This window comes from Pocillopora damicornis, chromosome 9, assembly GCF_964200805.1.
Source record: "Pocillopora damicornis chromosome 9, jaPocDami1.2, whole genome shotgun sequence".
NCBI classification, from domain to species: Eukaryota; Metazoa; Cnidaria; class Anthozoa; order Scleractinia; family Pocilloporidae; genus Pocillopora; species Pocillopora damicornis.
The window spans coordinates 6,946,385-6,959,669 of NC_142678.1; the positions used below are offsets into that span (position 1 = coordinate 6,946,385).

Below are 13,285 nucleotides of genomic sequence, written 5' to 3' on the forward strand. Positions count from 1 at the left end.
TATATATATATATATATATATAACTAACTGCAGACAGTACTGTTTCGGCCTTCTGGGCCTCATCAGTGCAGTGCTGATGCTAGGATGGAGGTAAGGCTATATAGCCACCCCAAGTGATCTCACACGTGTGGTATCATCTAAGCCATGCCAGAGTGCTCAAACTAGATAAACTAGTGAGCATGCATAATGCTAGCAGCAATGACTCATCCTAGTAGAGTGCTCAATTTGGACATGAAAGCGAAGCTTTGTATGCCAAAGAGCTATATATATATGTATCATTATTAAATAAAAATAGTAGAGGAGATATCATCAAGATTTTGAAAGGTGTTCCTGATTATGAGTTATGGTGCTCTTAACTTGATAATTACCTCTGTATGAAATATAATAAACGTTGCATGTTATAAGTAATGTTTTCATCCCCTAAAACGTGTGAGTTTGTTACTCTTCACCGCTAGAATAGAATAATTTTTTTCATGTTAATTTCGCCATTTTTCGATATTGCTGAGTGTACTTATTAAATTTCTTTCATACTGAAATCTTTCTAAATCAAATACTTTTTCCGAACTCCAAGACCACAAAATAATCACTAATATTTTTATTGCTTTTCGACCCGAGCTGAAAGAATAAATAAAAATGCAGCGCTAAGAAGTGTACTCAGTGGGGTCTAAATATTAATGTTACTCGAAATTCACACGTGATTTCAAATCCAAGAAGTGTGTTCAACGATAAGAGGCAAGTTCGGAGGATGGGGTCTAGAGCAGCCTGCGTTGAAACTTTACAACCCTAAGCTCAGTATCTTGCTCCGAGCTACGAGTTAAAACTTACTGGGAGGAGGACTCGGTTCAGTTTTTAAAAAGTCGAGATTATTACGAAGCTTTATGCACATTCGCAAACGTTTACCTTAGTGGTAGCGAACGGAGGAAGCCGAGATCATTTATGGTTGCTTGAAAGGAATATAAAAAATTCATAAATGAGCCGCAAGTTTGATAACACGGGGCAGGTCAAACACTAAACATAAACTCAGGGCAATCAATAGCGTAGTTTCTTTTGAATATAAGATACACTGAAAATATTTGCATTTCAATCAACGTCGATGGGAATGACTGATTGAAAGTGTAATCTCATTACCAAAGAGGAGTAAGTTGCAAGATGGGTAAATACATTACAGAGAAGACAAGTCGTTATTTTGCTTTCCGTTTATTGAAATTAACCACCATCATTTAAAAACATATCATTAAAATTGTTGAATCAGCTTGCTAAAAATGTTACAGACTCAGCAATAAGAAAAAGAAGAGTTGTTTTGTTTTCTCCAGATTAAATGATCCTTATCAAGCCTGCAAGGTAACCATTACATACGTTAGACAAATTAAGGTGTAGTTATGTGTAGTTACTTAAGGTGTAACTACACATAAGAGTGGCTGTTGCCACTACGTCTTAAAAAGTTAGATCTTTTAAAAAGAAATTATTCTGGATATTCTAGTGAGATAAAGTCCAGTAAGTAAAGCAAGTTAAAAACGTACAAAAAAAAGAAAGAAACGTACTTCAAACAGTTGTTCTGACAATTGTTTAGAGTTCGAGCAATAAATGATGATCCTTTCTTTTTTTTCTCTAAATACCCAGTTCGGTGGTTGTAACCATACATGAAAAACTATTGATGAGGGAGTCGGCAAAGGATGGGAAGGGCCTCTGATTTCTTTGATCTAAATTTATGATAAACTATGATACAAAAATGATTCAGTTATTTAGTAGTTTAGCAAAGTCTCTAGTTCACTCAAATCCTGGCTTATATCATCTTCTCTTCTCTTCATCTCGTGAACTTTTTTCTCTTACCATTGAAAGCCACCTTATCTCCTTGCGACTGGTCTTAATGCATTAGCCTTGTCTCCTTCGACGACTTCTTCGGCGGATGCCACGGCGGATTAAGCGAGAAATGACCGTGAAGATTGGATCAGCTGATTTCTGCAGTGGACCGGACAAGGGTTTGTCAGCTTCGCCTTCAACGATGTAACCGTCTATCTTTTCCTTCTCTACTTTTGGCTCATCGTTGTCTTCGTCCTCGTCCTCACTATTCCAGTCGAAGTCACTTTGGTTTAAACGAAAAATATATTGGTTTTTCTGAATCTGCATCTATTAAGTGCACCAAAAAACCTACCATAATTCATGGTGCAAAGGATAATGATGATGATAGAGATTTAAAAATATATTTTGATTTACCTATCTAAATCGTCTCTGACTTCCTTTGTCGCGGTATATTTCGCCTGGTTTTCGTCCTCGTCAGACGAAAATCCCAAGCTTATGGCAAGCATCAAGGCAAGCAGAGCTATTAAGAGAATCTTGTTCATCTCGAAGTCTACCTCGATGATCAATTTTTGATTCAAGCGGCACAACTTTTACGCTTTGGATGGGGCGTGGGCAGACCTTTTTTGGTCCAAAAACAACAAAAAAATACTAATTACTGTCATGATAGATATTGACTCAAGATTATATACAAATACTTCTTTTACGTCCATGAGCATCAAGATCAAAACATGATTGCAATACAGTCTCCCAGCTATTTATATAACTACTGAAAATGTTAAACGAGCAATATTTGTCTTAATCTCCATTTCATCTTAATATGGCCTTCACATCGCAAATCCTTTTTTTTTTTTTTTTCTGTCCATTTTTTCTTGTTTTGTTCCTGAGTTTGCAAAGAGAGCCTCAAGTCTCAGCTTTAGGTGTAAGTGTGAAAGGTAAAACAAATGCACTCCAATCATCGGGATAATATCAAGTGTACATAAAATATTGACTCAGTTATGTTGAAAAGAAGACGCGCCGATGGCTAAATTGTGGTGTTTGATAAAACACAGCGTTTCCAAATGAGCCTGACTATTCACGTTTTGTTTTTTGGTTCACTATATTTTATTCTATCATTTCCATTTTTTGACAGTAAAATCTACTTACTAATTTCGTTGTTTAACTGTTTTATCTCGTGTGGATTAAGTAAAATTGGAGACTTCTACCTCTCATCGTCAACTGTATTTGAAGGCTACAATGACAGTTATACGCCACTATTGACGCAATCCTTAACGACTTGAATTTTTCTCCTTTTTAGAAAGGAAACTTTGATCATTATTTTCCTTGATATAGGCTTAGTACGTTTTTTCTTTTACCAAAATTGTAACAAATATGGGCTTAATACTCTTGAAACCTTATAATGCCCTTTTCGACTTTGTCAAAACGTACAGTTACCCTTTCATTATTTCATTGAACATTGGGAGCTATACAGCGTTATCCAAGCACAAAAGCCTTTAATATTTTAGGAGCTGAAAGTGCGCTTTACTTTCCATAACTGGCGCTATTCTTTACAACTTAAAAGCCTATTTGATAGAAAAAGGAGTGTTCAATCATTGGATTTCTAGATGGAGGCCTAATATGTTCTACCTTTTAACAAAATTGTAGCCATCTTCAGCTTAATGACCCTTGACAGCGTCAAAAACTATAGTTACCCTTTACCATAACTACAACGACTAAATCCTCTTCTTGAATAGTTTCTGGAGTAGTCTTCTTCATGGTTTGGAGTAGGAAATTCCTCAGTGGAAAAGAAAAAAAACATTTCAGTTTTGAAAAGTCAAAATGAAGTACTTGAATGTACCTACAAAGATCTTTGTCCCTCAGTTATGCGACAGAGTTAGCTACATAATGTAAGTGTCACTTGAAGACGAAAACAAGGGCTGGGTTTATCGTAAAAGAGCAACGCAGAAATGTGAATGTATAAATAGCTGTGGCCATTGTTCTCATAATCTTTGAGATGTGTTTCATTTTATTTATTTTTTATTTAAAAGAAAAGATAAATTACGTGCTCCATTTGAAAATTTAGTAAGTTACATAATGGGTGGAAATATTAAGCATCTCAGAAGTTCAAAGATCTCAGTTATATTCAGTTATTTATATCTCTTCTTAAATTTTTTTCGATTCTAAACGTGTATCAATTTTGTTATTGTTTTTGTTTGTCGCCAGGGCTATCGGTATTGGAACGGACGTGGCCTTCACGATGGGCAAATGAAAATCAATTAAGAAACGGAAATCATCACATAAAAAAGCATAGTTCGAGAATGAAACTTCCTTAGACAACTAAATTATCTATATTCTTCATGCTGCAGATAACAGGATGAATTGTTTTTACCATATTTATGACAAGAGTTCATTGAGGTGAAGTTAAAAATTTAATCTAAACAAAAATTAATACCATTTAATCTATCAGTTAAATTCGCATCAATCTTTCACTTTAATTTAAAGGATAATAACAATCCTTCTGACATGCAACGTTTATTATATCATATACAGAAACAGTTATCAATGGTTTTAACAATAACAATAAGGAACTGCTCTTTAAATTTAATGAAATCTCTTCTTAAGTAGTCTTTGCAACTAAAATGTTAACTTTCTTTGCATGGTTCAACCTTGAACTTGAGTATCTTTTCCACTCCTCTGCACTGAAAATGTACCGTCAACGTTTCGATCATTACTCGCTGGTTGAGGACTCCATTCTTTACGTTATAAAACGAATACCTAAGTCGTGCGAAAAGATTAAAAACGCTAGACTCCTCAGGAGTCATAGGTTCTTTTGGATTAATAGCTTGATGGGCTACAGTGCACCAGCGACCGTGTTCACCATGTAGAAATTGAAATTTGAAAAAAAAAAAAAAAAAACAGTTCAAACGTGCCTTGTGTGGAGCGTTGTTTAGTCTCGCTCAAACGAGCACAAAGGGGTTTGCTTAAAAATTCCCAAAGGCATGATCTGGTTGGTAGAAATAAGACGAAATACACATATCAATGAAAAATTTACTAACAGCTACAAAAATTATTCGCTAAATAACATCCCCTTTTCACATTAATGAAGGGTATTTAAAAGCAATTACGTTTTTATGTTGTTTTTCTGTTTTTATCTAAACGTACGTATTGTGATGTGGATGTTGCTATGAACTACAAGTTTCTTATGTTGCTGCACATTGAAAAAAAATTGTTTCTGAAGCTTATTTTGATTTTTTAACAAGGAAAACTTTTTTTGGTAAGCTTAAACGGTATATCAGGGGAGCGTCCAATTTGACCATGCTCTGCATAAAATCGAGCCAAAGAACCTACGAAAAGATCAAACGAACCTGATATGTTTTACATACAAACGTTTACCTGCACGGTGAACTAAAACTCAAAACATACTGAAATATTGTTCCCGAACGTTTCAAAAATTTGGGAGTACTCTAACTCGTGTAAACATTCTTTTCCAGCTTTGTAATTGCTTCACGTTGAAAGTGTTCAACTTTAGGTCATCACATTGAAGTAACTAAAACGATCGATGTAGGTGCAAAAGTCTTTTGTCTTCAAGTTATGCGACGCAACAATTTCCCTCTTCCGTTACACCATTGATGATAAAACGAAAAGAACATGTTTAAATATTCTTATCGCTGAGGACAAACTAAAGAGGATAGGAGAAAAATAAAAAGAAAAAGGAAGATGTAATGGCGTAATGTACTTTCCACCTATAATATTTCTCAACAACTTTGTGCCTTTTTTTTTTTTTACTTCGTTGTAAAATTGTCAATATATCTCATTTTTTCTCGTTTTTTTTTTCCTTTTTTTCGTGCGGGCTATCAATTTTGACATGGGCCTAGGATTCACGATAAGGATATACTATACAGCATTGGTCGATGAAGAATAAATAAAATATGACTCCGTCGTTGTAGTTTCGGCCAAAGGGAAATACGTCTCAATTCTGTGATCGTCAACTGTTACGTCAAAATTAAATTAAACAACCGTCAGTTATAATTGACGTAATAAATTTTCATTCGGACCACCTACTGGTGTTCGCTATTAATGCAACGATCTGACTGACCACGCTACTCGCTATCTCTTTGACAGATAGCGAATAAAACGAGTAGCCTAAAATTGTGCGACCCGTAAAAAGGATTAAAGTAAAAATATGAGTTTAAGTTTTGAACGACCTGTATATTTATACTAACTATAAAGACAATTACCCCGTTCGCTTTATATTTCTTTGCGTCATGGTTAAATCGGGCTTCACCCTTATTAAATATCACTCGATAGAAATCTTGGGCTATAATTTTGAAATAGTTGATGAATAAGAGCACACGGTTACAAAGGATTGAAGTTCAAACAACATCGCTTTAAAAGTACAAAATTGGACATAATTAATGCTAGTGATTCCCTATTCCTTCAATCATACAACTTAATCTGATATAAGTGCCTGTGTTTCCAAAGTGAAAATAAATCTCCCTTTCCTATATAAGAACAAGACACAAAGGAAATGCGAAGGTCCAAGTAATTGCAAACCAATATACCTACGATAAACTTAATGATCATTTTTATTTCTTTAGTTTGAAATCGTTTTTGTTCATGAGATTGTTAATGTTTTTGAGTTAATTCTGTTTCTCTTTAGGGCATTTGATATTGGCATGGACGTAGTTGTGACGATAGGGGAATAAGGAACAATTGAGAAGAGGGAAATTGTTACGGATGTAAATGGCCGCTAGTTTATAAATATCATTCTCCATATCAATGAGTATTTCTCTTTTGGACAATCGTCTTCATACAATGTTTGGAAGTTTCTTACTCGTGCTTGTGTTCTTTCAAGTGCAGGGAACATGCTGAGTACGAAGATTCAAACAAGGCCTTTACTTTATCATTATAGTTATTATTGAAATTATTATAATTATAATTGTTGTCATCATTATTTTAAATGTTATTATTGTTATTATCGGTGATGTTGTGAGGTTTTAATAGTGAGAAATATAACTAATTACATACACAGCTGCTGAATATTTTGATGCAAGAGGACGCTTATGTTCACCTCCACACTGAGATGATAAATTAAGAAAATTAAAATATTTAAGTTTCATTTTCTTTCTGCGTGTAAACTTTATTACAGTTGTGATAGGTGATGCACTGTAAAATGAAAAGAGCCCAATTGACCCCAAAAGCCAAATTGGCCCCAATTTCTCGAGGGCCAGTTTGGCCCATCAAGGTTCGTTTTGGACTATTTGAGCCAAAACGGGCGTGACAAGTACCATTTAGACCCCTCCAAAGTCTGAATTGGCCCCTATGAATTCTACTTTGGAACTTTTTCTCAATTTGGCCCTTCCAAGAGCCAAGTAGGATTGACCAATTTGGCCCCAACGAGGTGCAATTTTTGAAAAAAAAAGAAAATATGAAAATAATTTTCTTTTTTCGATCATATTTCGTTCCCTATACTATTCCTTATAAAGTGTTCAAATTTTCAACGGTTCCTCTCGTAACTGAACACCGAGTCACACAACGAATTAATCGTTGGCTTTTTCTCGAGACGTGAGCGTGAGCTGGCTGTGATGGCATTAGTCGAACCGAGACCACGTGCGTCGGAAACAATAATGAATTATAGCAGCGAATTCGTCACTGAAGAGGCTGTTTCTTGGCTACAGTCGCATGGAATGAGACTTAAGAAAGGAAAGGTAGGCAAAAGAAATTTCTTAACAACGTATTTTACTGCAACTTTACATTCACAAACTTGACCGCTCCATTGATCTTTGTTCGTATCTTATCTCGCAGAAAAAGACGGTTGCGATGGCCAAGATCTCCTTGCGGTCGCCCAAGATGCAGACGTACCAAGGCACTACATCCCTATTATAAAAGAGCGTCTAAAGCTCAAGAAATTGATTGCAATGAACGCTGAACCTAGAGATGACACGAGTTCTTCGTCGGTACGATAATTAATTTTCCCACCAGAGAATTTGACGCATGAATGGTTCGCCTCTTCTCCCGAGTCTTGTTGAGTCTCAGCGGTTTCGCAACTAAAGTCACGTGATCAAATTTTGGCGCCGAGAGATAGAGACGGTTACAGTTCGAATATTGCATTTGCACAAGATGGATTTAACTTATTTCAAGATTCTCTGATTTTAGGATCTCTCACTCTGAATTCTTAATCTTTTTCTTGAGAAGATGAACTGATATTTTTATGTCTATGTCTTTGTTTGCATCCACTTAAGCTGATTTTTTGGCTCTCACTCTTTCAGCGTGCAGAATCAAGTCCTTCGAGTAAGACGGTTCAAACGTCGATTGATGATTCAGAAAACATCAGCGATTATGAAAATTTAGAGGTGACATTGGCACCGAAAGAAATGGGTAAATCGATATTATAAATCGCTCAAGGATCTCTGTTTTACGGACGAGGCGACAGAACTGAGCACTGTCTAAGTAAGTTCTTGTATATTAAACTTAGCAGGATGGTGAAGAGTACATTATCGATTACTTTCTTTCGATTATATCCTAAAGGAAAACACACAAGGTGCCAGTTGGTCAGTTAAAGATGACAAATCTCGGGGATTGCACCTACAAAAATGGCCAGATTTGCTTTATTTTTATTGAAATATATTAGATATGTATTTACTTGCACCATACATAAAACAAAGTAAACCCAATTTTTAAATCTGGTAAATTAAAAAATTAGTGAATTGATAGGATGTTATCAGACAGTTTAATTTTTTTGAAAACAAATATTTACCTACAGGTTCCTCCTGAATGGCTTTCGAAATTCCAACTACCATCGAGGGTAAGAAACTTTTCTTTGTTTTGTTTTTTAAGTCTACAAGCAATCCTTATTTATTCATGAATACTGAACTAAAACTGAAGTGCATAGATGTATGATTTCTTTTCTTGATAAGTACATATACAGTTTGGTGAAAATACATTATTGATGATCACCATTATTGTGTTTTTACTTCTTATGCACAGTTTGCTTACAAATTATTTGCAACTTTGTAGTTGCAAAAATTTACTGTTCTCCGACAACAAATTAATTTGCTCATTTGTTTGTTTTTTTGTACAGTTCTCTGCCTCAGTAGAGTTGGATACCCAGAAGGGATATCTCATCAGCAGCCTAAAGTACTCTGAGCAACAGTGGATTGCAAAAAAAAATCATTGCAGAGTATCCTTGTATGGTTAGCAGGATACTAGACTAAGTTGACTTGGAAACTGAATGGATTGGTATGGTCTAAAAATCTATTGCTTCACCTCTTCTGCTTGCAGTGAAGAGAGACAATTTTGTGGTGCTGAATCTCTTGCCTTAAAATAAAAAGTTGCAAAATAATTACTCTCACCTTTTAAGTTCATGACCTTTGTTCTTGTGTGTTTGTCATCACATGCATTTAATGAAGTTGTGACCATTTTGGAGGTACAAGTCCAAAAAACTGCTACTTTGGTACTAAGATGAACAGCTAAAATTTCTGAGCCCATTTGCCAATGAAGTCCAGATACAAAGGTTCAAGTACTTTGGGGTTGTATTAATTTTGCCTATTTGTTTAGTTTTTTTGATTTTGCAATTTTTTAAAATATTCCTGTTGTCAAACCATTAGATAAATATTGGACATAGAATAGCTGATTTTTTTCAGATATTTTGGGAGTCATACATTAGTTTTTCAAGTCTTGAATGGGAGACAAATTACACACATTGAGCTAAACTTCCACTTCCATTTCTGGTGTTTTAGCTTATAGTTTTAGAAAAACAATATATATATATACATATATATATATATGTAAATGTGGGGGTAGAGTCTACCTTGGCATAAAGTGCTCAATGCTGTGGTAGTAGAGCTAAGTATACATAAGTTAAAGAATTAAAGAGGACACATCAATTCTCTGTGACTCTGAATTTCGCACCTAAGCACTTGTCAGACAGAACTTTTCTGTCTGACAAGCACTTAGGCACAAAACTCAGTCACAGAGAATTGATGCGTCCTCTTTAATTCTTTAACTTAAGTGTGTATATATATATTCTTTTTTTCTGGCTACAGGCACTTTTTGCACTTTGGCTTGATTTTAATGTGGTTGTAAAACTTGTTTTTATTGCATAGAGTAGCTGATGTTGATTCAGCAATCAGAGATTATGTCCAGCACAAATTTTAATTGTTGGAGATCTTCAATACATCAATCACCTGAATATAGTAACAGAGGGAAGTGTAATTTGTCACTTCTCATAAGAAAGATTCTCGATGCTCTCATTGGGTTACTTGGCTTATTTATATTTTCTTACAATCGGTCAAAGGCAATTTTGACTTTTTTTAGAGCAAGTATTGCTTGAAATTGGGTACAGGCAGACTCTTGTCGCTGTTTCCTCTATTTTCAATGACTTGGCAATGCCTGCGGTAGTACTTGCTGATAGTTTATATTTTGATAATATCTAGAGTAGTAATATGAGTGCATGTATTCTCACATCCACTGGAAGAATACTCTTTGCTGCTCTAAGGCTCTTTGTTTTTCATATGCACAAATCAAACAAGGTCTATATTCTTGTGCAGGAACTGGACCATTTGTTGCCTCTGTCTTATTTTGATAATTTTTTGTACTTTAAATCAGTCTTAATTATAAGCTGCTTTACATTACCACATTTGCTAAGTCATTGAAAAGGGAAGCTTTACTCACAAGTGTCTCTTGGGTGTAATTTCTTGCAATGCTTGCACTGTTAAGAAGTATACTGATTTAGGGAAGAGATCTATTTTAGAAAATGGTTGAATTAATGTTAAATATGTATGTATGTTATATTCTTTCACATGATGTTTCAAAGTTTGTCTGTTTTATACCACAATTAAGATTCTTAATAACTGTAAAATCAGGTAGCATAAAAGGTTTTTACATAAACAATATCTAGAAGCTAATAAATGAGTGTTTGAAAGATAAAGTATGTGGTGTATTTTCATTATTTGAATGTAAGGGGGAAAATCAGCATGGAGAGGAAAGAGCCCTCTACTTCTGAAGTGGCCCACATTGGAGCTGAATTGGATCTTTTTAAAGGGGCCATTTGTGAGAGGGCTGAAATTTCGGGGGCTGTTTTGGCCCCTATAAATTTCAAAGTGGCCCCTGTATTTTTCAAATTCACCCTTCACATGGTCCAATTTGGCCCCTACAACGGGGTCAATTCAGCCCCAAAATTGGTGCCAAAAACAGCCCTATTTCAATGGGGCTGAATTGACCCTAAGCGAGTGCCAAACTGGACTCACTCGTTTTGGCCCCATTTTTGGGGCCAAATCAGCTCTTTTAATTTTACAGTGTGCCTAATTGGCGTATTTATCATTTATCGTACAGTTTTTTATTGTTGAAGTGTGCATGCGCTCTTGGTCCTTTCCTTTGTTGGGTCAAACTTGTTATCCAAGAATATATTTTAATGTTTATTTCTCTCCTGTTTCGATTAGCTCGGCTACTTTGCGGGTAGGGATTGTTAGACTTGTATTTTAATTGTTGTTATTGATGATACTTGACAGTCAAAGAGTTCCAAGGGTACTTTGTGGGAGTCAGCCTAGGTGAGAAAGTCAGTTTCATGTCGAGGATAGATATTCAGAAAATGCACAAGTGAATAGATTTATTTTTTAGATTTTAATGTAAAAAGTGCAAGTGGATAAATTAGTGAGAGAACCATCATGCAGCTATGATTAAACTTACGTTTATAACTTTACATGTAAACAGTTTGTTCGAAACTAGGTCAAGTTCATTTTGTGGTCTCTAAGATTAAATTTTTTCACGGTCATTATGATTTATATTTTTTCCAAGAATCTAGCAATACGTGTATTTAAAGAAGTGACTTTAAAGCCTCCTCCTTCTTTGTATTATTCACCAAAGCAATGATGGGAAGTGTTTTGAATCGGAGTGAAAACAATCGTGTCGTTCGGGTTTTTAAAACACTCGTTGAAAGGAACGAAAATCATCTCAGGACTGGAGTTTAAGGTCTTACGGCCGGTTACGGCCACTCATAAGGTCATTAGAGACCACCTTAACTGTTGACAAGACAAAGCGCAAGCTGGGTAAATCATCATTTTAATTCTTTTCTATTCATCAATTTTTCTTGCATTGGCCTACAATTGAATTTTTGCACTCATAGTTACATTTGCTTTAGTTATGTCTACTTACATTTCTCTTTCATTTAGAGACATCAATTTTGTTCGCGCCTAAACACGAATTTAACATGCAAGAGTCGAATGAAGTGGAACAAATCACGATCTATATTTAATCAAAATTCTCATCAGGAAAAAAACATAATACTGCGATATGTAAACTGCATTCAGCGTTAACCAAGCAAGTAAAAGAACAGACTAGATGTTCACTTTATACCTTCACTGTTTTAAGCAAGTACCTAAAAAAAAATGCAAAACAGTAGCCACTATGATTACCAAGAACTGCACTTACGTATATTAACGTATATTTAAGTGTCACCTTGACGACTTTGTTAAAACTAGGGACGCAGAAAGCCTCTCCTTGAGTAAAGGGGGTAATTTTTTGAAGAAACTGTGGTACTGCGTCCTTGGGAGAGTATAACAGGGAAATTTAGTCTTATCAACTGCGTTTATAACGTAGATCGGCCACCGTAAAGAGTTTAAAAGCTGGCGTTTTGAGTGTTAGCCCTTTTTCAGAGCGATATTAAAGAGCTAACGCTCGAAACGTCAACTTTTAAACTCTTTACGGTAAATAATTTACGTTATCAACGAAATAAATCATAATAATAATGATAATAATAATACTAAAGGCGTCTGTTTAGTATGTACTTCTGCGCTACTTCATGATGTAACTCAATTGCTCTCACCGAGTTTTTGAGCTTTGCGATAAAGTAATAAAAAGGAGGGGACGCAGATAATAAAAAGTTTCCTGTAGGAGATCCTAGATCTTTAACATGAAAGGGACCTTAAGCGCGTTAGGTTCTATTTTATATCCTGTTTCATGTTGTTGTTGTTTTTTAACCTTTGATTTATTTATTATTAATTTTTTATTATTTGTCTGGTTTTTGTTTTCGTTTCTGCTCTGCTTTTTTTGCCTTGTCTGTTCTGTTTTATTCCAAAAAAGGTTTTTGCAATGAAACAATTATAGGTCGTCTACAATAAATTAACAAAAAGGACATAGCGTGGTAATAAAAAAAAAAGGTTCTTTTGTGTAATCTGACATAGCTTATTACTACTACCTTAGGCAGGAGGTGGCAGCTGTAAGATTTTCGTTGCAGAAGAGATGGCTTCCGCCACTAACGTCATCTGCTTTTTCACTTCATTTATGTCTCCTTCTTTATATGCCTGGAACACCCCTGGGAAAGGTAAAGCTGTGCGCGAAAACAAGTGTCGGGATATAAAACTTTCGGAAAGCGTCGAAGAACTGATGAAAGCCTTCTCAATTTGCACCATTTGATCATTGACCATGCGCACGCGCAATGGATCAGCAGTTTTCAGATTAATTTTTGACTTGGCTCGTTCGAAAGTATGGCTGGCATTCATAAAGTCATAAA

The 13,285-nt window shown here is 35.3% G+C and overlaps 2 protein-coding genes, 1 long non-coding RNA gene and 1 pseudogene across 4 annotated transcripts in view; 2 read left to right on the forward strand and 2 right to left on the reverse strand.

Moving 5' to 3' along the window:
• Window positions 1–13,285, forward strand: part of LOC113668401 (uncharacterized) — a 114,166-nt gene that overhangs the window by 86,022 nt on the left and 14,859 nt on the right. The window lies entirely within an intron of this gene.
• Window positions 1,190–2,413, reverse strand: LOC149039889 (uncharacterized). Its single transcript, XM_089181795.1, has 2 exons — window positions 2,215–2,413; window positions 1,190–2,083 (listed from the first exon to the last, which is right to left on the reverse strand). Exons 1-2 carry the CDS (start codon window positions 2,340–2,342, stop codon window positions 1,873–1,875), a joined length of 339 nt encoding a protein of 112 aa, XP_089037921.1. The 5' UTR covers window positions 2,343–2,413; the 3' UTR covers window positions 1,190–1,872.
• On the forward strand, window positions 7,564–9,046 carry LOC149039890 (uncharacterized). Its single transcript, XR_016179945.1, has 5 exons — window positions 7,564–7,733; window positions 8,046–8,154; window positions 8,305–8,372; window positions 8,540–8,581; window positions 8,858–9,046. It is a non-coding gene; the product is annotated as an uncharacterized LOC149039890 (long non-coding RNA).
• Window positions 12,836–13,285, reverse strand: part of LOC149039891 (N-acetylated-alpha-linked acidic dipeptidase 2-like) — a 1,922-nt pseudogene continuing 1,472 nt past the window's right edge. The window contains exon 2 of the transcript XR_016179944.1: window positions 12,836–13,285. This exon is cut by the window's right edge and continues 934 nt beyond it. The product of XR_016179944.1 is annotated as an N-acetylated-alpha-linked acidic dipeptidase 2-like (transcript).